The sequence below is a fragment of the Bombus vancouverensis genome, chromosome 3 (genome assembly GCF_051014615.1).
Source record: "Bombus vancouverensis nearcticus chromosome 3, iyBomVanc1_principal, whole genome shotgun sequence".
Lineage (NCBI taxonomy): Eukaryota > Metazoa > Arthropoda > Insecta > Hymenoptera > Apidae > Bombus > Bombus vancouverensis.
The window spans coordinates 17,020,531-17,047,368 of NC_134913.1; the positions used below are offsets into that span (position 1 = coordinate 17,020,531).

Sequence of the window (26,838 nt, forward strand, 5' to 3'; positions counted from 1 at the left end):
TATTTTCCTCTATCTTTGTTGCGATTAACCAGACAAAAACGATAGACACCTCGCAATGGGATAATCGCGGTAGTTGCCTATGATTGCTCTCATTTGTATGTGTGCATATATGAATACTATTGTATAAGTGAACCGAGGAAACAAGAGGACTGGTTGAAATCTCTCGGTGAATTGGTATGTATGTACAGTGCATGCTACACGCGATACACCGTAACCATGATCGATTAGTTTTTCAAAGAATTTAACTGTCAGATCTATTGCCAACTACGTATTTTCGCTTATACAAAAACGCTGTTGGCGATGCAACAATTATCTATACGATGTATCAAACACTATGATTTCACATAACAATGAGAAGTAGATTGTACTTTATCAGTAGTAAAATCGTGTCGTTACGACAGTTTTGTAAGGAAATGCAAATGTGTTAGGCGTGAACCAACTGTTTGTTAGTTGCATTGTTTATAATATACACTATCTTGTTTTATTTTAAAGAATAGTTTCCCAATTTTAACAAATACTGATTCTTATTTAGTTATTTATTGCATGTTTCGGGGAGAATGTAATTGAAATGGGACTATACAAAGTCACTTTCATAAGCGTGCTCTGAAACCTATTCGAACAGTGATCTTTCTTAAATTTAGCGCTATTCATCAATAACAGGCTAATAGGATGCTTCGATCGATAATTATATTAATTAGTGCAAATTAAATAAAATTAATTATAACTTTTATGACGGGGATACATTTGCAAGATATTATTATCATAGTAAACATATTGTAAGATTTGTAAACATATTTTAATCTCTAAAAATAATCTCTATTAAAGGGTGCAATAGGATTTATATATATTTTATTTCTATCTGCTATATGCCATATCGTATAAGTATATAAATTTCTAAATTTCTAAAGGGTTAGAAAGCACCGCTACGTCATTGAAATTGTATCAGACGTTTTCCATCCTCGTTTATGTGACGTAACTAGTGACGTCAACAAATTGGGAGATCGATCGAATTCAAACATACTCTTTCAGAAACATTTAAAACATATGAATTTTCTAGCAGTTTAATTAATGATGTAGAGTGCAGAATGGTTTCTATACCTATACGTGCAATAATATTTCGACAGTTAAAAATTTTAAATTAAAAATTTCAAATTCTTTTTGTAAGAATTTTGTGTATTTCATTCTTTTTGGCCATTCGAGTAGCTACGTTTCATTTCTCATTCAAGAATTAATTGCGAATGTTACACATTACGTGTTCATATTAATATCGCATCAGTGTAGCACATCATTCCTAATTATCGTAGATTGTAATTAGCGACGTGGACACGTGGTTTGCGGCGGTGGCATTCATTTACACCGGAAAAGCGAAATTAATTACGTTGGTCAACATACGAATTCCAAGAGGTATTAAGATCGTTGGTATTTTTGTGAATTGTTATCATTCTACTCATTTCTCAGACAATCTTTTATTAATCGCTAATATAAATCACAAAGGATATATCTTAACAAACACGAAGATGCTACCCCATTGGGGGTAGCCACCCACATGATAATCAAACAGATAAAAAATTCTACCAAATGTCCAAATTGGACAAATTGTAAATGTGAAATTTTAAATAAAAAAAAAAAAACTAATATAATAATCAACAACTTCCATAACATTTACAAATCTATTCCAATACATCTCCACTCCTATTCTACTATCTTACTTCTTTATAATTCCACATGTAATCTTTATTTCATATAAGAACCCTCATAAAACGCTAATGCATGTTTAATATGCGTTAATTCGATTCGTTCTCACAGGTAATCGTTCTCATTAATTTCATATGAAGTGCATCACGCAAAGATAGTCGGTAAATGCACCTCAATGTCAGCATAATACACTTGACTGATAATGAACCGTGAAGGGAAGTTAATGGAAAACAGTCTCACGCTATGGCACATAACAAGGATAATGTAATCCTCTTACGGAATTTCTGACTAGAAGCTGATGTGTCTGGGGAGTACGATGAACCCTTATGGTTTTTATACTCACATCGAAGAAAGAAATTTGTGCCTGAAAATAATTCCTCGATATTACTGGCTCGTCTCGATGCAGAAGGGAATAGGGTGGTTAATCACATTCCAACGAAGATCCGAGCAATTGTCTGTGGACCGTGGTTGACTATATCGTTACGCCTGCCCTCTCGTCTCTCGTTATATTGAAATTGAATTGTTTCAGTTTCCAAGCAACCTTTTAGAATTACCCTTTAGAGGAGATTCTGTTTCCTCCTCCTGCGCATTAATCGCAAATGGAAACGAATTGGCAGGGTTCACCTCGTGGTTGACATTTGGTAAATGCAGTCTAGCGTTTTTACGCTGTACAGGTGCAATTTACCCAACAATCTAAGTTGCTGCATTAATTAAACTCTTCAAGATTTGGCCTTTTGTACACATCGATTAGATTTTAGAGACTAAACTGTTACTTTGATGTGTCGTCGTGGAAATAATCGAACGGTCATGAGTATATTGTTGGTACGTACCTTCTTTTATATAGATATTTGCATTTGCTGTTTTATCTGTATTTGTTATGAGGCCTTTGAGTAGATTTTATCGCCCAAGAAGTATTTCATAAAGTCTACCTTAATATTCATCTTCGCATTCTGCTGATATTAAAAAATTTTATGGACGTCTACGGTGGTACTATCGTATCGTGATAAAATACCAAGTTATAAATGGCAAGAATTCTTCAGTTGGATTGTTCATAGGACTGCATTGTTCAAGTAAATGAATTTGTTCGTCTAATTTAACAACAATATGATAAAGAGAAGAGAGTATGCTTAATCGTGCCTTTCGATAGACTAGATACTGCGCAGTCAGACAATATAAAGTTTCAAGTTAATTACCTTGTATTAAACTAAATCTAATTTCCTGGACATTTTTTCTCGGCTAGTCAGACAACTATAATCGTGAAGCACGGCGCAGCATATGACACGTCCATTACTTTCCAAGAAAAAATAAGGTCAAAGGAGGTTCCATTATTATTCTCAAGCGCGAAAGTCGCGCCGTAGTCTCACAATTGCGGTCGTATCAGGAACCGGATCAAATCTCATTTACAATCTATGTAAACATCATGGTGTATCGTCTTGAATTAAAACTGGGCGTTGCATCGATGACACTCGAAATAATTCCATGATCATCCCCGGTGTTCATCGTCCAATTACGTATAAGTTGGAACGTTCATTAAAAAGGAGTAGAGAAAAGGAGAAAAAGGAGCAGCAAAAAAGAATTTTATCGACCTAGTTTCGCTTTCGTCTCGGTTTACTTTCATTATGCCCTTCACTGCAAATCGAAAGGATTTCCGCGTAACTTTCCAATTACGATTCGCCAGCTGAATGAAAAAATGCTCGGCCGTTCGTGTTTCCTAACGCGCAATACGCTTTAATTATCTCCTTTCTCTCTCTTCCTTGTAAGCATTTTAACCACCTTCTTCGCCTCACCATGTACACACACCTTTATACGACCGGATGTCGGGCTGACGAAAAGCGGGCTGTACCTAGGCCAGGAGGGTGGAAATACTTCGACCCGTCCTCTTGAAAATGTCAAAGGTTGCCGCGCAAGGCGCATCGACGTATCCCTGTTTTCCAGGAGCTAGCAGTCGAACGCGATTCTATTGTTCCTGCTCTATCGTCGAGCAGTAATTATCATCATTTCCATTTTGCGCCATTTCATGATTGCACTCCTTTGAACACGCTAGACGAAATATATATGTATATCTACAGATCTATGTCTCGAAGATCGAAGACGTAAACGTATGATTTGTTTCAAAAGAAATAGATTCAACATACAACCATTATATTATTAGTGGTACAAAATTAGTACGATAGCAATAGTACAAAAACTTCAAATGTATTAATGAGAATGGAAATTATTATAGATAAGAATTATTTTTTTTAGATAGATAAGAATTTTTAGATGAAATGTAACGTAATTAATGAAATTTTTTTAACTGATTTTGTTCACATGATCATAATTAAGATTTTGGGTTAATCGATTTTTGGAATAGAAGAAGAGTCATTTTAGTTCGCTTTATCGACCGCACTTCCGATCTCAATTTTCTTCGTAATTTCACTCCTCGCATTTTCGTTTATTTTCACTGGTATTATTTCTGCCACGAAAACACTGTTCCAGTTTGTTTCTTATGCATACCTGGTACAGTTACCGAAATAATTTCATAAATATTTGGAGTTTATCTTCGAATTCTTATACAAAATCTTATTAAAATGACGACAATAACTAAAAATAATGTTCTTTCTTTTCGAAGTAGCTGATTCCAAAGGGAGAGCCGAACATCGCAGCGATATCGTCGTGTAATATTGATTGCGACAAAGTCCTTGTCGGAAGATTAATTATTTCATTTTCATTTAACTTCGCGACGAGCAATTGAATTTTCCCCAGGCAAATCTTTTACTGAAAATTACCACCGACTCTGCATTTCCAATGTACAGATAATGAAAACGCAAAGTTACGTTGCTCCATTCGTTTTTCGTATCATCAGCGGATTAATTATAATAATCCACGATTCTCTTAATTATTTCCTCTCCCATGGTTTTACGACGGTAGCGTAAATATCCTCCTACCCATCGCAATGATATTTTCTTCTTTAAACTATCGTACTTTCAGTTTACAACTCGGAGTCGTAAAAATTTTAGAGGCTGCGTTGGAAATTATTCGGTTAATGTCAAAGGTTCGAAGTTCCATCAAGAAGTTGGAACGTTTCTGCGAAGCTTTCCGTGAAAACGGATTTATTGAAAGAAATAGATCTCGGGAGTCCTTCGTGCGTTCGACATTAAATTATTGTTATCTGTTCTTCTGTGTCACCGCTCCCTTGCATTCTATTTTCAACTTTCGACACTCGCCACACCACGATAATATTTCAAATCCTTACTAAAATTCAGCGAAAATGTTTTTCGTTTCGTTTTCCTTTTGTTTGCGAGATTAAAACGTCGGAGATTAATGTCAGAGCGTATCCGGTAATTGTTGTTTCATTTTAATGGAGAAAGTTCGGGAAATTTATTGCGTATGAAAATCTCGAGCGTGTTTCTTATTGAGATTCACACAGAAAGAAAAACTAATTACGAAATAATGTTGCGGATATTGTAACGCTAGCATAAACCATGATATATGGACCACTACGTATTTATCGCTTTCTACTGACCCCAGACATTCTGGCGCTTCAATAAACTACATTTCGAGTGCTGATTCATTTATTCTACTGCGCATTTATCCATACGAGGTGTCTTACTTTTATTAATGTAATTAAGAGGAGATATTTCTCGAACATACGTTGATTTGTCATAATAATAATTCGCGACAATAATATTTGGACATTCGCTATAAAAAATCTTTATGAATATATTGCCTGTATTATAGAAAGCTTTCGAAGAATGAAACACGGTTATCATAACTATAGTGATAAAATCTGAAACTAATCTGCAAATGTACGTAAAAATTACGAGAGATTTTTTGCGAGTGTACGTTTAAAAAAAACTAGTACATAGTATAAAATGATTGTTTTAAACATATAATTAATTAGTGATTGCAACGAATATTGAGACTTATATTTGCAATAGGCATGTTCTATCGTCTTCGTACATTTTCGAATTTGTTTCAAACTTTTGATCGTGACAGTCGCATTATGTGGCATGTCCTGGAAAATCTTTCGCATAATACGATTCAGAAAATGTTTCCATGTATTTTCAAATACTTTCGTAAGCCACTGTATTTCGAAGCAATCAAAGACAGACTATAAGAGTACAAGAAATATCATTATGAAACAGTATTATTTGAACGTTTATATTTGATAAACAGAAACATTTATGTAAAACCGCATTATTTGCCCGATGATGTTACACAGTTTAAAACTGCACGTCTGTCGATGAAAAATATCGCGCTTTTAAATAAGATATTGTTTGCAATACGACTCGATATGTAAAATGTTTGTACATGTCGCACGTACCTGATTGGAACGTGCGTGTTGATCGGCGATGTTGTGCCGTGAATTTCCACGAAACAGAGATTGAAACTTCACAGTGAGTACAGAGAGAAGAGCGGAAGGACTGCTATAAATACGGTCGATTTGCAAACGTCACAGGAGTTGTATACTCGCATGCCGGATGTGCGATGTTTGTCATGAAACGAAGATAAGCACCGAGGATATACCTGTTCTATTCCATTCTAGAAAAGGAAATGCTTGATCTAGATACTGTGAGAACTACCTCGCTTATTAACTTAAGAGACGTAATACAAAAAATCATGTCAATGATCTTCGTTCAGTATCTACCTTGTACTTCAAAATATCTTCTAATATCGAATAGAAATTCGTACAAGAAGAAAATTCCTACGAAGCCTTCCAACTAATTGATGGAACTTGTCATAGATATATCAGATGTATCGAATTCTCTAAATACTGACACACGTGAAAATACGCTCGAAGGAACAAAGGAGGATAAGTTCATATGACAAAAGAGTCCGTATATGCAATTGAGACTAAAAAGTTACGTTTTCGTATGGCCAGGCATACGCATTTTTTCTCCTGAAAAATGTGTCCAAATCGTGATCTTCTATCCAAAAAGCACGGATAGATCATAAAACAGCAATAAGGCACGATATCGCGATGTTCTCACTTTTGCGTAGGTTAAAGATCCTGTCATTGGTGTCTGTCAACGGAACAACGCGTTCCACGTTAATCAAATCGGATATTGGAATGGTATTTTCAACGAGCGTAAATGTAACCGGTTTCTTGGACGAGAAAAAAAGAAATTGGAGCACAGGGTATCGTTGGCACAGCAGCAAAGGTTGGCTCAATGATATTTCAAGATACGAATTGTCGAATGGAAAATTGCTCGCGATAAATGGAGGTATAAAATTCTCTTTTTTTTCACGAGATATAAGCGACTCGTTATTAGAGAGACATTACAATAGAACGATCGTGCTATCGACATGGCAACGATACATGAGATTTAATTTCCTTTTAAAGATTCTAATAAAAGGGTCTCTGGGCGTATTTCGTTTGAACTTTGTCATTATCGGTTTGTAACGTGTGAGATGCCTGTTGGCAAATGGTCTTGTCTAAAGCTGCGGCGGTATTCCGTGCAACAACTACTATCCGTGTTCCATTCAAAGAACTAAGTGTTCTGTATGACAAAAAGGATTTCGTATAATTTCTGTCATGAAAATGCAACACGTTCACCGTTTGAATAATTGTCTACGCAAGAAATGATCTCTTTCTCGAGGAAGTTACCAAAACTGTCTGTTTAAAATTCATACATAGCAAGACTGCAAAAAGTTTTACGGTTCTGACCGTGTTACAGGATCTCGCGTAATTCGTTAGCATAAATAGCAAGGTTTCTATTTTAACGTAACAGAAGTCGACTTTTTGTGTATTGCAACCGTTTTCGGAGATCGAAAATATTCACGGTTTTCGTATGAAAGGGAAGTCTTATAACTCCGACGTTCTCCAGTTAAAGTTCGTTTCAGAAAGAAACAGGTACACGAGCAGTCGTAAATATCGCTGTGAAATGAAGACGTACATCGAGAGAAGAGGTTTCTTGCTCGACAGTGGATCGTCGATCTTTTCGCAGTTCCCTTTGGCGCCAATCTACCACTCTTGGAAGTTCTCCAAGGAATTTTGTCCTTCGGCGGAATACCATAGTTCATCCATGCAGAAGTTGTCGAATTCGATGTTAAAGTTCCATTCTTTCACGGAAAATCCATCTTACCAGAAGTCTGCATGTAAAAATTTATGGAGATCGAGAGATCTATCCGAAGCAATATTTTGTTCCATGAGCTTTCGTAACTATTCCTCCTCCAAAGAACCTCCTTGCGATAAAACATTGAAATCGGATGATTGCGATGGGACAACAATCAAAGATGTTTCTAAGGATTGCTATTCAAAGTTTGACGAAGATACGCAAGAATGTCCAAAATCTTCGAGAAAATGTCAACTACCAGTTGAGGATGATTGCGAAGAGCACTCACCGTTCCCTTGTCCGGACGTAAAAGATTATTGTTCTACAGGTAAAGTTTTAAACTCCTAGAAACAAAATTTTCTACTTACAGTTAGAGGAAAGAGAGAAAAATGATTGAGAAATAGGAAATTGACTTTGAATTCGAAATATTTTCAAATTGACATTGTTTTATAAGTCAAAAAGATAAAGATACCGAGAAGAATGCGTCGTACTTTATCGTTTTTAATCAATTCCTAACTGTCATGTCATTCTTGAGCACAACAGCTTTTTTTTATCTATTCCACGATATACATATTGTGTAACACCTGTATTATGATGTTATCTTAAAGTATATACGTATATAAAAATTATTAAAAGTTGACTCACTTTAGCTAGCAGCTGAAGTTTCATCTTTGCTGTTCAGCGATGCGCGAAAAACTTTATCAGCTTCGTTGTATGTACGTTACTTAACAACATAACTTGTGGCTTTGCAAGTACAGTGGCCTATGAAGAGAAACTTTTGCAACTGGTGACTGTCATCGGTGCGATCGTGTTAATAGGTATATCGTGTTACGTTTACACCAAGGTGGAAGAATCGGATAAACAATCGAGGCCTGTGTTCATTGATGTTCCTTATATGAGGCGAATAAATAAGGTACCTGTTTTTTTACATATGAATTTTATGCCTTTTTCACGATTGTCATATTCTTTTAAATAACGAATTGAGAAACTTTAACTTTAAGTTAAATATCATACAAATTCGATCTTAATATCTTTATTAATCGATAATGCACGCGTACTTTTGCGTAACATCTAAGCTTTATACTGATTCTTCGGTCTAACAAAGCTCTCTGCTTCGTACATCTCTGGAAGGTAATCCATTTGTGCGGTATTCTCCGTAATCGATTAATGAAGTCTTACGAATCGTTTGCCTTCACCACGGAAATTTGATACTTTTCCCTTCATTATCTTTTCTTCTTTCTTGCCTCGGGGATTTGATAATTTTACATCGTGACCGATTTCACAAGCTGAGACCTTTCAAGCCTTATCCCTGTAAGTGACTTATAAATATTTCCCTTCTATAGCCTTTTCCATGGGGCGACGGGGAACACACCTTGTTCCATAATCCCGTGAGAAATCCAATATCTCCGCATGGTTACGAGGTAGAAGATCCAAACGCTGTGACGCCAAGCCAAACCGCAGGGTTAAGGAAACGATAAACGAAGAAGGATGAAAATAAGATTGTCTCATTCTCGCGTTGAGAATATTTAAACATTCCGTAATGCATTAGAAGGATTAAGAAAAGCCTTGAAAATCACATTACAATTTTTCAAATGAGTCATATATGTTTCATACATTTTCTATATGTTTCCTTTTAGAAGTTACTCGGTATGATATTCCAGACCGCAAGCGGCATTCAAGGGCCGGATGCGCTTTATCCGGTGAACCAATGAAAATAATGCAGCGATTATTACTGGCTGACTGAATTCGATCCTCGTAGCTTTGTTTCCCAGTTTAATATCATGTACCGCTGCCATTCTAAAAATTAAAGATATTATATTTCACAATAATTAAAACCTTCTGAAAATTTTATTTCGATCAATTGCATCGAGGATCATAGACTATTCTCTATAAACTTCTCAAGAGCAATAAAAAAAAATCAAAAAAGGTCCGAAACTCGATTGGACCTCTTCAGTGTGCTAAAGACATAACGTCACGTACTTGCTCGTTTTCTAACACCGCTTCTCGTCTCTTTAATGACGGTCTCCAGTAGAGTTGCAGATATTTGTACTGTATAAAACAGCCGCAAAGTCGCGTTACTTTCCTAGCCACCGAGTGGAACACGTGGATCTTCGGATGGAAGGTCAACGTTGGACGGACGAGTCTCTTTAAACACATTCTTCCCCTCCTTCCATTGCCCGGAGGAATCTTTTACTTACGTCACAGTATACATGTGCATATCATTCTAACAGATTCGTTCAACATGTTTTGACGTCACTCGGTGTGTATCCTGATCATCTGTGACTGGAACACGGATACAATGTACCGTGCTCCATTTATAATCTAACTTACAAAGAATAACGTTAAACTGGCAGAAACTTGAATGCTTCGTTTACTTACTTGGTGCCTAGTATTCTCTTCAAATAAACCGGAAATTTTAAAGGAAATATCTTCAGAAGAATTTAAATATATCTCCTAAGGAAAGCTCCAAATCTGTCACGTAAACTTTTAAATGAAAGAATAAAAGCGTCCTCTTTTAATTAGTGAATACGTGTGCCGACCAAGGAGAAGATTAAAATAGGTTGGAGGAGTCTTTAAAGTTTCATGGAAAAAACCAGAGGCCAGACTATCAAGGACGCGTCAAGGTCAATTTTGATTTGATCTTTTAGCAGAATTTTACTCAAAAGATCATGCATATTCATAACGAAATTCTTCGTTGTATCTAGATTCTTCGGATGAACTTTCAAAAGGCAGTTAAATAATATCGTCTTTATCCTGACTGGATCGCCTGATCCATTGAAACGTTTTAGACGTTGCGATGAACACCGATCTGAACAAATTTTTTCCCTCGGCATTTAAAACTTGCAGAAGAATTAAATCGTGCTTGCCTATTCATAAAACGTCTCTTACATGTATATCGCTCGCTGTACAAAAGAAATGGTTTTTACCGTCCATCGAGCGATCCGCCTCGCTTTTATGCCAGCCCACAGGGAAAACGCGTCACTAACCTTTCATAATCTCTATTCTTTTGACAGGCGAATTTTATTCTTTCCTTTTCATCTTTTGTGAATAGGCCGAATTCGTCGGCATAACGCGCGTTCACCCGATAACATTCGTTTTATTCGGCTAGTTCCCGGCTAATGTCAAAGGTCAGTTTCCTTCATCAGTCACGCTCAGGAACGGTCAACGGACGGCGCATCTCTAGTTAGTCTCCATGAATTTCAATGTAAATATGTATATAATATTTCTATTGCGTATTAAAACATATAACTTATTTGGCATATTGATGAAATCTCACATTAATTATCGTAAATTTTTAGATAGCGTAGACTACTCTAATCAACATTCTATGTTGATATTTAACCTTGTTCTGTTCTTCTTTGTCTGCTACTTTTTATTCTTTTTATCAGTGTACTTTATTCACGGACAAACTAATCTACTTCGATTAACTACAATTATCTGTTACTCGTTTACTTTTTAATATCTATAGATGATTATTATCGGCAATCTCTAATCAGCATTTACTTGTTATTTTTATATCCGCTCCCTGCCAGCAATGTTCTCCGTTAACGAGCTCCCTTTCTTCGCTCTATAAAAAGCATAGTTCTCGGAAAAGGGCATTCGTAAGAGGTGTCGCGCAAGAATAAACAAGCCCTGTCTGGTTCACCTTTTCGGTGAATAGAGAGGGGCTTTTGACTTCAACTATTTACAGAGCGAAAGAAAAAAGAAAGATTCTTATCCCGACAAGTGGCACGTTTCCTCTCTGTGAGGATCGCCGTTGTACTACGTCGTTTCTGATGCTGGCAGGGGATCGGGGTATGGTGCCCCATGATTCGATCCTAGACGATACGCGTGCAATCCTGTCGACGAACTTATCGGTATCGCTTTCATGGGAGCCTGCTGGTGTTATGGCGCATCTGGTTTTGCGTTTCCTTGCTCGCTCGGGGGTCGATCAATAGGCTAGGGAGGTGGCGGAGGCGGCTAACGGCGGCTGTCCTGCCAGTGACGGATTCAGAAATTTGCATTTCAAATCAGCTATTATTAAAGGATAAGATATCGTTTAAAATCTTCTACCGATTGAATCGAACCATTTTTTGTATATCCTGTTTATCATCAATCTGAAAAAAAATGCCCCGATTGGTTCCATATCTTTCCATCTCTTCTTCTTGCATGTAAATGCAAAGACATTATTATTCTTTTTAGATACTTACTTTATTTTATTAAATCGTTACATAAGATTGTATAGGTATACATGTGTAGAATAAATAGGATATTAAATTGACAGTTACTTGAATAATTTTCAGGATGAATTATTAAGAAGTTGTACGTGGACTCAAGGAAAACTGGCTGGCACGCGCCTTTATTTTACAGCACTGCGTCCGGATCACCGGGTCACGGAGGCGGTAAAAGGCACTCTGATTGGCCGAGCTCGATTTCGCGGGTTCGAGAAGTCGCGCGTGCCATTAGGGCCCGCCAATCGGAGCGACCTCCTCTCCGTCAGTCAGTAGCCGCGCGTTGCCCATGTAACATCGTCATATTTTCGGCTCGCGTTTATCCTACACGATCCTTGGATAAATCCCCAATCTCCTTAATCTTTTTTCAGTGTATGTACTTAACGATTTTGCTGAAACAAATCTATCTACGTCCTGTATTCATCTCGTGAAATGTACGTCTTCTATGTTACTTGTTAGAAGAAACAAGTGCTCGTTTGCACGCGTGTATTATGTACTATGCCTCTCGTGTCTCTTAGGTGAGCTTCGTCTGGAATTTAAATTATGTGACAGTGAACTGTCCGGGCGAAAATGAATTCGTAAATATATATTTTATAAGGGAGGTGGATATACGTTTTATCTGGGTGGAATTTTAACGTTGAATAACAATAGTATCATTCGAGACAAGTATCTGCTTGATTAGCAGCGTTATCGACTCAGTCGGTTGCCGGTCTTCAGTCGATCAAGCTGTATCGTGTCGCGGATATCGCAGCTTTCCGCGATTTATCATCTGGTCCGGAAGGTGTGGCGCGAAAAGTATGTACCTACATACCGTGCACTAGTAAGAGCGAGCGAGTCCAGCGATATCGTTTCGTTTCGCTTACATATTTGCCCTATTTCCACGTTATTCAAGGTTAAGGAAACCTTTTGCCCGTAAGTACAGTAATGTCTCGTTAACTGACCAGAACTCTGTTTTATTAACTGACTGCCGCTATTCTCATTTACTTCAAGTATCCTTTCTCAAGCTATGAAATTTGTATGTGCATAGAAAAAGACTACCGTCTTCAGAATTTGTTGATATCTTACTTTCTATTTTTATATTCATTTTATATTCGGAGAAAATTGTTTCTTTGTAGTTAGAGAAATTATCAACTTGGTTTCGACTTATGGTCTGTTAGCAAGGCACTTTACTGTACGTCGATGCAACATCGAATTTCATACGTGTTTACGCGCTCCCTCAAGCTGTTGAGTACTGTCAACTGTTAAGAATCTGTCAGCTGAGCCCGTTGAAAACGATTGGTCGTAACTGACAGGTTATCGTGTCCAATCATAGTCGCAAGATCGCGGGTATTACAACGAACTATCGAGAATGAAACTATTCTCAAACGATGCTAAGGTACCAATTACATTAGATTATTGTATTTCGAATGAGATATTAATCAAACGAAGTAACGTTCCGTGTTAGCGGTAAAATTAGAAATAAGTAGGTATTTATAATCCTATTATTGGCACTTTATCCGATATGCTTGCAACTTTAGAGATTCAACGCTGTATATTACGCTTTATTTTTCAAGTAAGAAATTCCACTCTTAGATCTATCACGTTTAATTTATGACTTGTGTTGTTTCAACGTTTGTATATAATTATGTAATGTATGAAATATAGATCACGACGAACCATCATTTCTTATCAGTACGATTTTCACAGAATGGTAGTATGATTTTTTCCCGCTATAAAGTTTAATTTAGGATACGTTTGAGTACTACGGTACAGGTGAGTATAAATAAACGTTTTACGCAACATTTTGTTTATTGTCCCTCCATTGTCTCAAGATATACGTACCTTTCCAGAGAATCAGAATTATTCGATAACGTACACTATTCATAAATCGTCTACAATTGCGTGTGAAACGTAACGTAAGCCATTCAAGTCAAAGATCACTATATTATATCTAATTTTTGTTCTATTTTACAAATAAACGCTGAATAAATTACTATAGTCCCTATACACTTCACCTTAGTGAAAAGTTACATCTACAATCGTTAGCAGTTAGCAGTTTTTTTACAAGTATACTAGTCAGGAAGAAATGGTAATATTTTATGTTATTTAAAAAAAATAAAACAGTCATTTCATTACAACTTAATTCTGCATTACAACAGCAACACATGCTCTGTGCTCGACGAGTATACTCGTCGTCGCTTACTTTTTGCGACATATTTTAGGTACACACCTTCCAAAGGGGTTGCAGTAGCTATCCATTTAAAGAGGTACAATCAGTATCGATATCGGTGACACATATTTATAACGTTCGGTGATTATTATTAATGTGTCAATTTCTATGCAGTTATGGAAAATTTGAAGGTGCAAAATAGTATATAGAATATAGTATTCAGTATAGTATTTCATAAGTAAGATAATTATCTACTCGGATCTCATATTTTAATTATATTTATAAAGATATGAATTTGCATAAATATCCGCGGTGTAATGATTATTAATCACTATTAAATACTCTGTGACCTAGAGCAGATTTGCGTGAAAACGCGGCGTGCAAACACAACGATTCAGCATTTGACGTGCTTCAATTATAGACCGAGAGAAACAAGCAGTCGATGTTCGCGAAGGTCTCTATTTCTAATGGTTCACGGAATATACGATTGAATTTACGCGTTTCACTTATGTTGCTGGTTTTTCGGCCAGGTATAACTGATAGATCGATGACGATAGATAAAAAGAACCGTTTACGCTGATAAAAGTTGATCTGTTGGACCTGCTGGAAGGCGTATCGAGAAATATTGATCGCCGCTCTCAAGGGATATCTCGATTACGATGAACTTCTTTTTGCAACGTCCTGAGCGAAAATAGAACACAACGTTCGATATAACGCTTAACGTTTCTTTTCTTTATTTCTTTTATTTTTAAGATTTGCGCCGATGATATCATGAGGTTGAGAGATAAAGAGGAAGCAACAGCCTTCGAACGATCTCTGTTTTTCGTGAGAGTGGATCGTGGATAAACAAAAGCGGCAAGATGTTGATAAAAGAATATCGAATACCGCTGCCTCTCACCGTCGAGGAGTATAGAATTGCTCAGCTTTACATGATAGCGGTAATTTAACATTACATTGCAATATATTGCGTTACAATTAACCCTTCGTTACTCCTTATTTCCCATAACTCCTGTAGATTCCTATAGGGACTGGAGGCAATTAAAGAGTGAACAATAAACGTGAAGTTTATTTTTCCAATGTATTTCTTGTAGAAAAAATCTAGAGAAGAAAGTCAAGGGGCAGGCAGCGGTGTAGAGATTATAGAGAACGAGCCTTATAGCGATGGTCCAGGTGGAAACGGACAATATACCCATAAGATTTATCACGTGGGTAGTCATCTTCCAGAATGGTTCAAAAGTTTGCTGCCCAGATCCGCGTTGATCGCCAAAGAAGAAGCATGGAATGCTTACCCCTATACGAAGACCCGTTACACTTGCCCCTTCGTTGAAAAGTTTTCTATCGAAATAGAAACATACTATTTTCCCGACAATGGTTACCAAGAAAATGTCTTCAAGCTAAGTGGTAGCGATTTGAGAAATAGAATCGTAGGTATGTATTTATCTCTATGAAGTTTCAAGAAGGCAGGTCAAGTCATTTTCTATTAAGATATCGAGATCCATCGATTACATGATTAAATTTCAGACGTGATTGATATCGTAAAAGATCAATACACGGGTGATTACGTGAAAGACGAGGATCCTAAATTATACGTGTCCCAAAAGACCGGTCGAGGACCTCTCACGGAATCATGGCTAGAAGAATACTGGGCTGACGTAAAAGTACAGATCTATCTTCCCGTATCTGTTTCTTTTCATTAATTTTTGCTTAAAGCGATCAATACTGATGCATTAAAACTGTCTTGTCGTTTAGGGGAAACAACAACCGACTCCATCCGGAAAGTCTTTAATGTGCGCGTACAAATTATGCCGTGTGGAGTTCCGATATTGGGGTGTGCAAACAAAATTAGAAAAGTTCATACACGATGTAGGTCAGTATCGTATATGAGCACAACCGTTCCCTGTTTGTTTCTTAATGTCCAACTTCTAAAATTCTATATACCGTGAGATGTGACGATGAAACGATTTCAGCCTTGAGAAAAACGATGGTTAGAGCTCACAGACAAGCCTGGGCCTGGCAAGACGAATGGAATGGTTTGACCATGGAAGATATTCGGAAAATTGAACGACAAACGCAATTGGCGTTGCAGAAGAGAATGGCTAATGCAGAAGGCGATGGGGAAGCAACAAACGACAATCAAGACAGGGCTGTTTCAAACACGACAATGACTCCTCAAGAGTCGAACGTTGCTACGACATTGGCTGCCACGCTTGGGAGCATCGAGAAAAACGAAGATCCTCAAAGTCCCCCAAGTGCCAGAAAATCGACCGATATACCTAACACAGCTGGTAGTTCAGAGGGTGACGTTAGCCCCGAAGATTCACCGACCGAAGTACCCGACCTTAGGTAAAAATAGAAGTAAAATCAGGAAGTAGTTTATTTATATGTATAGCTTTCCTCCTTTCGTTTACAGTTTATTTAATGCGATGAAATTTGTTCCAGAAATGCTCCTACTGAAGAGAAAGCAGATGCTAAAAAGGGATGGAAGAAAAACAAGATGAGTTCGCCGTGTTCGAACAAAAGTTTCGATATGCAGATAGCGAATTGGCGCATGGAAAGTATCGTAAGAGAATCCGAATCTGGTAGCGAAGATGAGTTTTTTGACTGTCAAGGTAAAAGACCGACTTCTTTTCGTGCAGCATGTAAATAATCTTTCTAAAAATTTACATATTCGTAATACTATCATTTGGCTGATAACTAAACCATGAAACAGACGCTTTGGCGAATTTCTTTAGACACTGTTTTTGTATGCTTTCTTTCGTTAAAAACAGATTAGATAAACAAATAAGAAACTTGTTAAAAATAAATAGGAGTGTGTCTGGTAGAAATTCGCATTTTGCAAAGTAGAAAATACAGCATGATGATTGGTAATAACATTTTCTGTTTTTTTATATGTGTACCCTCTCTGTTCTTTTATGTCGCATTCCACACTGCAGCTGGGTTCATTATACCTATTATACGCGAAGGTAGGACACGTAGATAGTGTTGAATTCTTAGAACTACAGACATTCGAATATGTTTTTTCGCAAACGTAATAAATGATCGGATAAAAGATCGCAACATTGATACTAGTGTTGGTACTCTCGACATAAGTTCAGGAACATTGCGTAATTGCATTCATGCCTTTGTAGACCGAAACAAGATGTACTTGTTGCTTACGGAGATTTACACTTACAAGAAACTCTGACTAATTGCATAACATACAGATCGTCATACATAACATCGAGCATGGAGGTTCTCAAGAAGCAGTTTATCACAGCATGAAACAGCATGGCCATGTAGATTACAAAAATAAATGCTTTTTTATTGTTAAACTTTTTCAAATGTTAACAATAAATATCATTGTGAAATGATTGTATTAAATAAAATAAATAGTAATACCTTCATATTTCTAATATATTTCTACTACCGCTTTGTACCTTGTGACGCTTAATCCGAAAAAGGGAAACACTCCTGATTAATAATATTCTATTCCTGCCTTAACACGAGTCAGAGATGCTTAAAAAGGCACGATGCATAAGCAATGTTAAAATTTCTGATTATACAGAGGGCTTTGGAGATAGCACTTCATTATCTAAATGGAGTTCTTTGGATCTTCTAGCAGAAGAGGAAGACAATACGTTCACTTCGCCTACCATGGTAAACAAAGAAGGTAAGTAATGATCGATAATCTAAATGCTTATCCTTTTCCTGGTTATTACTAAAATTTATTTCAATATTTATTTATAGACGACACGATATTTTCACCTTCCTACTTGCAACGTATGGCTAGTGAACGTAGCAGTAAAAGGTTACAAATCTCTACGTCAGCCAGCATCGATGCCTCGTATCCGGCTTCACCTCAACATTCGCCGACTCATCAACCATGCAAAACTACTGTCCTTCTTATTGTGATGCATGCTGGCAGTGTACTAGGTAAATGCCATAAATAATCGCTTAAATTCATCACTAATTCGTAAAAGCGAACCACTAATTGTGAATCACTACTCACAAAAGAATATCTTTCAGATGCTAACGTTGACTTGACGGCGAAAAAATCGGACATTACAACTTTCAAAGGAGCCTTTGAGTCAGTCATGAGACAACACTATCCCAGTATGGTTGGACATGTGGCCATTAAGTTTGTTTCTTGCCCACCTATTTGTACCGAAGGTCTTGGTATTTTATCGAGGTAAAAGCGACGTGATTAGATTAGAAATTTACTTTTATCTATGCCTTATCACTATCTTTATCTCTCTGTAAAATCTCCATCTATTCGGCACATGTTATTTCAGCCTAAGTCCTTATAGTTTTGATGTGTCACCCTCGTCTATGGATGCTCCTCAAGTGACACACGATACTATTCCTATCGGCGCTATACCTTTGCTCGCTAGTTCAACTCCTGAATATCAGGACACCGTATCACGAGTTATAGCTGGAGCAAACCAAGTTTATCACGACTTTATCAGAAGCGACGAGGGTCGAGGTTTCACGGGGCAAATTTGCCTTATTGGGGATTCAGTAGGAGCGATTTTAACATATGACGCTTTGTGTAGATCAGCTCACTCTAGACATAATAGCGAGAACAATATTTTGGATAATCAGGGCATTGAAAATAGCACGAATGCCGAAGATGGCAAACACCTGACTGCACCTTCTCCTAGAAGGAAATCTTCTAGTATAAGGTGAAGAATTATAGCTCAATTCGTATCCATATACATGTACATATGTATGTTGTGGTATTGGGAAATTAACATATGTTATTTTTTTAGTGATACCCCCTCACATTGTAAATTGGATTTCGAAGTAGGAGAGTTTTTCATGTTTGGTAGTCCACTTGCTCTGGTATTGGCGTATAGAAAAATTTCCTCGGATAAAACTAGTAATATAAGAAGACCGTTGGTGAATCAGGTGTATAATTTATTCCATCCTACTGAACCTGTAGCCGCTAGATTAGAACCACTGATTTCTGCAAGGTTTTCTCTTCTTCCACCCGTGAACGTGGCTCGATATCAAAAGTATCCATTAGGAAACGGACAGCCTTATCATTTGTGTATGTATTATACGTCTTAGATGTAATTTTGTGTAGCTTATAATTATTACAAATCGTTTAATATTTTCAGTGGAAGCTATCCAGACGAATCCACAATTGTTTACGGATGGATTGAATATCCCAAATATGTCAATGTCCCATTTAAGACGGCTGTCCGATATATCGATTCATAGTACAATGTCTGGTGTGGTTGAAAATGTTCCTCTAAAAGTAGTATCTAATTGTAAGTAAAGAATTAATCATATTAACGATAATAAAGAATATTGATATATTACGCTTACTTGCGACAATTTGTTATAGTAACGCAAAAATGGTGGGGTACAAAGAGATTAGATTATGCTCTCTACTGCCCAGAGGGTTTAGCAAACTTTCCCACGAACTCTTTACCTCAAATTTTTCACGCTAGCTATTGGGAGTCACTTGATGTTATCGCATTTATCCTGCGACAGTTAGGCAGATTTGATTTGTCATTACTCACAAACGAGGAGAAAGAATTATCTTGTTTCCGTCCAGGTCAACCTAGAGAAAAGTGGAATAAGAAACGTACTTCTGTTAAACTTAAGGTAATTTGAGATAACGAAGGAATTATTAATACGAATGTTTGATTTTTCATTTGCTGCTTCAGAATGTCGCTGCCAATCATAGAGCAAATGACGTAATTGTTAAAGAAGGAGCACCACAAATCCTGATTGCTAGATTTATGTACGGTCCAATTGATGTTATTGCTTTGACAGGTATGTCAAATATAATGTGCATACGTGCTAGTATTACATACATGTTTTTCGAGTGATTTCAACTAATATGATTAATCCTCACAGGCGAGAAAGTGGACATTCACATTATGAAAGATGCTCCAGCAGGAGAATGGACGCATTTATCAACTGAAGTAACTGATAAAAATGGTAGAATAACATATAAAATACCCGATGATAAAGCATTGGAACATGGACTTTACCCAGTTAAAATGATTGTTAGGTAATATTAGTCAATCATAATTTAAAAAATTTTATCAGAATATATCTAAAATATAATTTTTGGCTCTCAGGGGTGATCATACATCCGTAGACTTTTTCTTGGCTGTGATTCCACCAAAAACAGAGTGCGTGGTATTTAGTATAGATGGTTCGTTTACTGCGAGTATGTCCGTTAGCGGGAAAGATCCAAAAGTTAGAGCTGGAGCTGTTGATGTCGTCAGGTATATTTTAAGTCATACGCATCTGCTTGTACGTCTAATTCTTGGCCCGATGGTTGATATGATTATGGTTCTGATTAGGCATTGGCAAGAACTGGGATATTTAATCATATATATTACTGCAAGACCTGATATGCAACAGCAGAAAGTCGTTTCCTGGTTGTCTCAACACAACTTCCCTCATGGTCTTGTGTCCTTTGCAGATGGTCTTTCGACAGATCCACTTGGTCATAAAGCTGCGTACTTACATAAACTCATACAGGTGATTAACTACTTGAAATCGATATTCGAATGATTCGATATTGTTCGCAACGATATTAAAACGATACTCTTTTCTATTCAGGAACACGGTGTAATAATTCATTACGCATACGGCAGTAGTAAGGATATCAGTGTTTACACCGCGATTAACCTTAAACAAAATCAAATATTCATCATTGGGAAAGTATCAAAGAAGTACCACTCCTTGGCAACGATACTTCATGATGGTTATGCTGCTCATTTGAGTATGCTACAGGCGCACGGAGGCTCGAGACCTGCTCAGGGTAATGCACGTATGGTGATCCCAAGAGGTCAGTTCGGTTTACCCGGACAAAATGCTTCTCTACGACGAAGAAGGTAAGCTATCTATTCCGTGATGGAAATAATTTGATGTGAATACTGTGTTCGATTGCTTACACTTCGCCGTGATGTGGGAATTTTTAAGGTAATAATTCTTACAACCCTTGCTATCCTCGACGTTCAGATGTTTTGGTTGCTGCAGAATGGTGGAAGTGTATAAATGTTGTCCCTTAGAGAGAAGAATGCAGAATGGGCGTAAGGCATTTCGGAGAATAATAAGAACTCTATCGTCTGTATATAGATAATGCTGTATTTTTATAGCTCTACATACTGTGATCAGTATGAAATTTTAAGCAAAGGTAGTTGTTTCAGAGGCGATCAATGACGCGTGCGATCTTCGTTTTTAAATCGCACCCATCAATGTTTACTAAAACCCCAATTTATATCGAGAGATTTCCCTATAAAACAATCGTAACTACGAAAACAAGGTACATACATAGAATAATCTTAATAGTCTTGATACGGCATAATCCATGAGAGTTTCAACAAACGATATAGACCAAAAAACAGTTTTAAAAGTTTCACTTTTGTTCATCATCAGTAATATTAGGAATTCATTAGTCTATATCGTATGTTTGCGTACAGGAATCATCATAAATACTCTGCTTTGCATATATGCGATTTGCTCTCAACTTAATTTCAGCACAAAAGATATTTTTCTAGTTCACATTAATAATTTAACCGTTTTTGCACTTCTGTACAGTACTTCGTCACTAATATCTATCACTTTTAACTTTCCTTTTACTTGTATTTCTTCTCCTTCTTGTATTATATTGGTCTTGAATTTGCAAAGGGAAAGATTATATCTTTTGATGAATTTTATTCCAACTTTAAATCACTAATAATGGTACTTTGTACCTATTGGAGCAACGAAAATTCTCGTTTCTTAATGTTGGAGCGACGGACAATTTGTCCCTATAACTTTTAATACATCTCCAAGATTTCTGTTTTAGCTGCTAGTTAAAAGGTTTGAACGGTGTCTAAAGCTTATCAGTTTCTTAATTACAGGTACCTGTTATGAAGATACGTTACGCGGCGTAGTTGATATCTCGTACTCTCGGCAAGAGCCGCTACCATTCTACGCTCAAACTTAATGTTTTATCTATCAACCATACACATGTCCAGAATTTGTGGTTAATCAACTATGAGTGTCTAGATGTACACAGAATTAAAAAGTTTTTTCGTTAACTCCTGAAAATGGTCTGATCTCACTTTAGCGACCAAGGTAAACTAGAGCCCCTTACCGCTTGAAATTTGTTAGGTGAATGTCTGTGTTACAATGAACATCAAGCTAGATCCACCACAGATGACGCACGAATTATAATATTAATTATGCAGATACTCTATATTTACAAAAATTTATATTTAATTTTAATCGCTAGCAAAATTACTTTCAAGTAATCCTTTATTTTTGTAGATTTCTTATCCACTATTTAAAATTTGGAAAATTCTTTTACAGTTAAACCATTTGTTTAACTTAGCGAATTATACGAATAATTTCAAATTTAGTGCATTATCTTTGGTAGCATTTATATTTTTGATGCCATACTTTTAGAACGTATCGTGTGTTCCCATTTGCTGGTTGATCAGGCTATAATCTTGCTTGTACAAGAGATGAACAGCACGATTGAACATGTGATAGAACTAAAGCTCTGACACGATGCACGACTATTATATGTGAATGCCGTCTTAAAAAAATACCACAACTCACGGACATACGGTGTATTACTAAATAGAGAGTCACGCGTTTTACAAATGTTTCTTAAATATGCTTTATGACATGATATATTCAATTCTCATTTTTAGCTGTGTATTTAACCCTCGCAAATGGAGCGGATATGCAGAACCTGCAACGATTAATACCACTTTTTACGTGCTCGAAGCCAGTCGGTTCTAATCCTGCTAATCCCCTTAGAAGATTAAACTGAACTGATTCTTTCTACTTCATAATCTTTTTTGTTGTGCCATCTCTGTATTAAAGTAACTACCATTGTGGAATACTTATTCAAGGATATTTCTAACGACTTGTAATAATTTATTATATTACGATATATATGATTAACATTATAATGTTAATTAAATGTCAAACGGTGGTAATACACCGTTACAACTGATACAAAGAATCATGTCCACAATGGATGATGCGTTTAGACACGTGTATTTATTTGTTCATTTAAGGAATGAGCGATTAATCCACTATCTGCATCATTGTCATTGCAGACGGGATAGCTGTTCGTCCTCATCGTTATTCGATCACTCACTAATGCTTCTTGTTCATGGAACTGTTACATTTATATCACGCTTTCAGTATGAATATCTAAACACACCGCTAACTCTACTACGCTGCTAATCCATGTCCTCATCTGCTTCCATGATCGACGATCTTGACTAATCGGTGCAGTATGTTTTTTGCGATTATGCTGCGGTTCAAGAGATTTCTCACCATGACTTTTATATACGTACATTAGTTTTAGTCTCTTAGACGGTAGCGAATCCAGCTATACGTATAAATAGTAACGTTTAATAAGAACAGAAGAGAATATAATTATGTAGAATCGGTGAGAAGAATGTTAATAGAAACATCATATTATAGAACTTTAATTAACATCGTGACTTAACACGATTCGTTGAGGAACTTTTATAAGTAAAAAATAACTGTTGATTCTTTAGGCATGACTCATGAACCCTGCAACTTATAGCGAATTGAACTCGTTTGACGCTTATTCCATTTCTAACTTATGGTGTTTTTATCTCTCTTTAATATCGTAAGGTATTGAAGGAATCACGCTGATCAAAATAATTTTGCTGTTATGTACGTAAATTTTGTCTCTTTTTTGAAAAATTTTGCAATCTTTTATTCTCAAAATTTGATCAGTGTACCAAATAAACGCCTCAAATTAATTAACCCTAGGTATATTGCCTATATAGATCTTACATTTGTTTGACGACATTTTATCATGTACCATTTACTAATCAGTAACAAATGATAGCTCTTTTAGGTTGGCAAAGCGTGCAGTATCGCAACCAACTCCAGGTAAAGGGATATATCCATTGGAACGATCAACGAGCGTTGGGCCTTCAATTTCATCGCAGACTGCGTCAACCAGATCTACGGCACCAGAGAAACTCTGACGATTCGCACGCTGCCGGTCGTTCTTCGAAACCCGGCATTAGGTCTACATGTGTATATCTACATTTAACTGTCAAACTGTACGAGGATAGTTCGGAGAGGAAGTCCTCGTATATTTCGACCGACACGTGCTCAACAATCTAAAGAAGATAATTCTACTTTGTTACTCCGCCTTTTTATATCCTCTCTGTATACCTATTGTAAATTTTGAAAACGCTACTCGATACGATGAATCTATGTTGTATAAAGCGCGATACAAACTGTATAGACTTCTCCACGTCCTGTACGAAGGAGGAACTTTCTAATCGAGAAAAAATATGGTTTGAAGGTACGAGGACTTTGTCTTTTTGTCCCTTTTAATCGTTATTGTATCATCTACCATTTTCAAACGCGATGCGATTGATCTTTTTACCGGTTTACTATTAGAATTTTTTTCTAGCAATCTTTCCATGCGAAACTGGCACCGGCATCTTCTGCAAAATGCGATCGAGCACGATCAAAATTTTTGATAACGTAGTTCGAAGAGACACGAATCGAGTCTAGTTCCTAAAAGAATGTAGATCCTCACTTCGGAGGAAAGTGGTTTCCTAGAGAAAAAAGCGCTGTCTTCTTTCAACGTTTCTTTCCACCGTTTTATTTTAAGCTGTTTCGCGAATTTTATTCGTTGGTCTTCGATCGAGTCTCAGAAATGTATCCGCGAATTATATGTATATACAATCATGTTTTACCTAGTTGAAACTAATATCATTGCTCTAATCGTAACTCGTAAGGTATAAAATGAAAAAAAAGCAGAAGACAGATCAAGATTGGTTGAAATTGTTACTTGAATCTTCTTCGTTGTTATCGGAAGAAAACTGACATTGATCGTATCTCTAACCGTTAGGAGTAAATTAGCTTGTAAGGTTACCCTGTTATTATAGAAACTCTAATCATTGCCAAGAGTTGCCAGATATAGTAATACACGCGTAATGTTGCGCCCAAGTTCCTTCGGTGCTATGTTATTTTCAACTATTCATATCGATTTGTAAGAACGGAAGGGAAGAAAATGCATTTAATATATTTTGCAATCGATTGCAAAATATATTAAAAAAGCAAACATGAAAAACATGAAAAAATAAAAAAAAAAACACAAACACGTTTTGTATGTTGTCTATCGAAAAGTATCGAGAGTACGAATAGAGTATGTCCTCCGATAAACGTTGGTACAAAGACACTTCCCTCTTAACTGCTATAGTTCCATATCGTTGTAGACAGCGATATATGTAAATACGTCAAAGTGTATATAAATAAGCATCGCTGTAAAATGTTCATGGATAAAAATGTTTAGGCTGTACGCAAATATTGATTTATCAAATAGTGCTACGTGCTTCGTCAACGAAAGTATCGTCCCCAGATAATAATAAAAGTATAATAGTTTCTTCGACGAGAATCACATAGCTCGATGACGAAGATCGTAGACGTCAGTTACCGAATATGTTCTCAAAGATTGTGCGCTTAAATATTTGTAATTAGATGATTAATTATCGTGTCCGGTTTCAGTCGAAAAATATTTAATTTTGTAATCGATAACTAGTCCAAGTATTACGTCGCTTGATCTGCTGTTACAATTAATTAATACGATAGCTAATCTGCGTTGGAGGAAAAATCAGTGGATCGATACAAGCAATGATACTTAAAATGAAAGTGATACAAGTCGATTCGTTGAATCTCATATTAGATAATGAATCCTACTTTTTAAAAATTTTCTTTAAACGAATGGTTTGATATCTGACAAGGTTAGATCAATAGAAGAATAATTAATGAGACTCTTTGTTGTGCCATCATTGTTCCTTGATTGTCTCAGTAATATTAGTATGTAATTGGTCGAAGATCTGCCATTGATCTATTCCTGACATTAATAAGAAATTCACGTATATTATTCAGTGCTCTATTCATCGCAACTGGAGAAAATCAATTAATATTTCAACCGAAGTATCGACTGTTTATATTATTGTAAAGAGATATGAATATAGTTCTGTATATGGATATACCGTATAGGTGTACAAGTGTACATCTGTAACAGAGTGATCGTGTATATGTATATATACGTATGTACATATAACTGTGTATATGTATATATAGGGTGTTTCAGAAATATATAACTTTCTGGATTGTCGACGAATTGTTAGAAGTTGTAACAGAAAGGTGTTATGAAGATAGATTTATTCTAGGTTCGTAGATCTCGATCGTTTTTTGCATTATTAGTTCAATACGGACAAAATTTTAGAGATTGTTTTACGAATGTTGAGAATGTTATTTATTTTCAGAAACAGAATATAAGTCGTGTCAGACTAACTTGTAAAGTTACTCGCGAAATACCCTTTATATGTATGTATACGATGCATAAATGTTTAAGATATACATAAATATATATATATATATATATTCTTAGGCATAAGGATTGCGAAATGATATTTTACTTATATGGGTGAATTATTGTCACTGGTAACAAGAATTATATTTTTTTTAGCATAACTTAAATGACACATTGTAATAACTAATCGAGAGTCATTGTTTTATATTATGCGACCTTACTCTAATTGGAATAATTATTTCATATACTGTTGGCTCATGATTTTTTAAATTAATATCAATGGAAAATGACTTCAATTTCGGATAGAAAGCCTGGCTGGTAAAATTGTATTCCACTTTCGTCATTGGATATTACAATAAATTATCAATCATTGTCGTTTAAAAATTGTCTACCTTCATTTCCTCTGTAATATAATTTTCG

General features: G+C 36.3%; 2 protein-coding genes across 17 annotated transcripts; both read left to right on the top strand.

Annotated features, from left to right (window-relative positions):
* The first annotated feature begins 33 nt into the window (after window positions 1-33).
* On the top strand, window positions 34-26,802 carry rdgB (retinal degeneration B). Of its 15 annotated transcripts, XR_013061907.1 has the most exons (22): window positions 12,201-13,319; window positions 14,847-15,031; window positions 15,185-15,521; window positions 15,615-15,751; window positions 15,843-15,960; window positions 16,061-16,436; window positions 16,533-16,702; window positions 17,638-17,742; window positions 17,820-18,005; window positions 18,099-18,261; window positions 18,365-18,754; window positions 18,842-19,122; window positions 19,193-19,345; window positions 19,423-19,685; window positions 19,748-19,856; window positions 19,941-20,097; window positions 20,168-20,317; window positions 20,396-20,576; window positions 20,658-20,932; window positions 21,021-21,363; window positions 21,944-22,160; window positions 23,926-24,065. XR_013061907.1 is itself a non-coding variant. In XM_076627994.1 (21 exons), the coding sequence occupies exons 2-21, from the start codon at window positions 14,954-14,956 to the stop codon at window positions 24,065-24,067; spliced, it is 3,792 nt and encodes a 1,263-aa protein (XP_076484109.1). In that variant the 5' UTR covers window positions 12,201-13,319; window positions 14,847-14,953; the 3' UTR covers window positions 24,068-26,802. The 15 variants fall into 15 exon arrangements, 12 of the variants coding, with proteins under 12 accessions (XP_076484104.1, XP_076484109.1, XP_076484106.1 ...); XR_013061906.1 differs by lacking the exon at window positions 21,021-21,363 and having other exon boundaries at window positions 23,935-24,066; XR_013061905.1 differs by lacking the exon at window positions 21,021-21,363.
* On the top strand, window positions 6,222-11,117 carry LOC117154238 (uncharacterized). 2 transcript variants are annotated; one of them, XM_076628000.1, is made up of 4 exons: window positions 6,222-6,902; window positions 7,522-8,061; window positions 8,492-8,646; window positions 9,077-11,117. In XM_076628000.1, the coding sequence occupies exons 1-4, from the start codon at window positions 6,659-6,661 to the stop codon at window positions 9,209-9,211; spliced, it is 1,074 nt and encodes a 357-aa protein (XP_076484115.1). In that variant the 5' UTR covers window positions 6,222-6,658; the 3' UTR covers window positions 9,212-11,117. The 2 variants fall into 2 exon arrangements, 1 of the variants encoding a protein (XP_076484115.1); XR_013061908.1 differs by lacking the exon at window positions 6,222-6,902 and having other exon boundaries at window positions 7,096-8,061; window positions 9,077-9,270; window positions 9,371-11,117.
* Window positions 26,803-26,838: the final 36 nt, after the last annotated feature.

Excerpts from the sequence above, each read along its gene's own strand:
- LOC117154238 (XM_076628000.1), top strand. The coding sequence starts at position 6,659 with ATGTTCTCACTTTTGCGTAGGTTAAAGATCCTGTCATTGGTGTCTGTC. Across the intron at positions 8,062-8,491 it reads AAAAGATTATTGTTCTACAG|TGGCCTATGAAGAGAAACTT; the intron begins GTAAAGTTTTAA and ends TTGCAAGTACAG. Across the intron at positions 8,647-9,076 it reads ATATGAGGCGAATAAATAAG|CCTTTTCCATGGGGCGACGG; the intron begins GTACCTGTTTTT and ends TCCCTTCTATAG.
- rdgB (XM_076627994.1), top strand. The coding sequence starts at position 14,954 with ATGTTGATAAAAGAATATCGAATACCGCTGCCTCTCACCGTCGAGGAG. Across the intron at positions 18,262-18,364 it reads GGTCTTGGTATTTTATCGAG|CCTAAGTCCTTATAGTTTTG; the intron begins GTAAAAGCGACG and ends ATGTTATTTCAG. Across the intron at positions 20,098-20,167 it reads CCAGTTAAAATGATTGTTAG|GGGTGATCATACATCCGTAG; the intron begins GTAATATTAGTC and ends TTTGGCTCTCAG.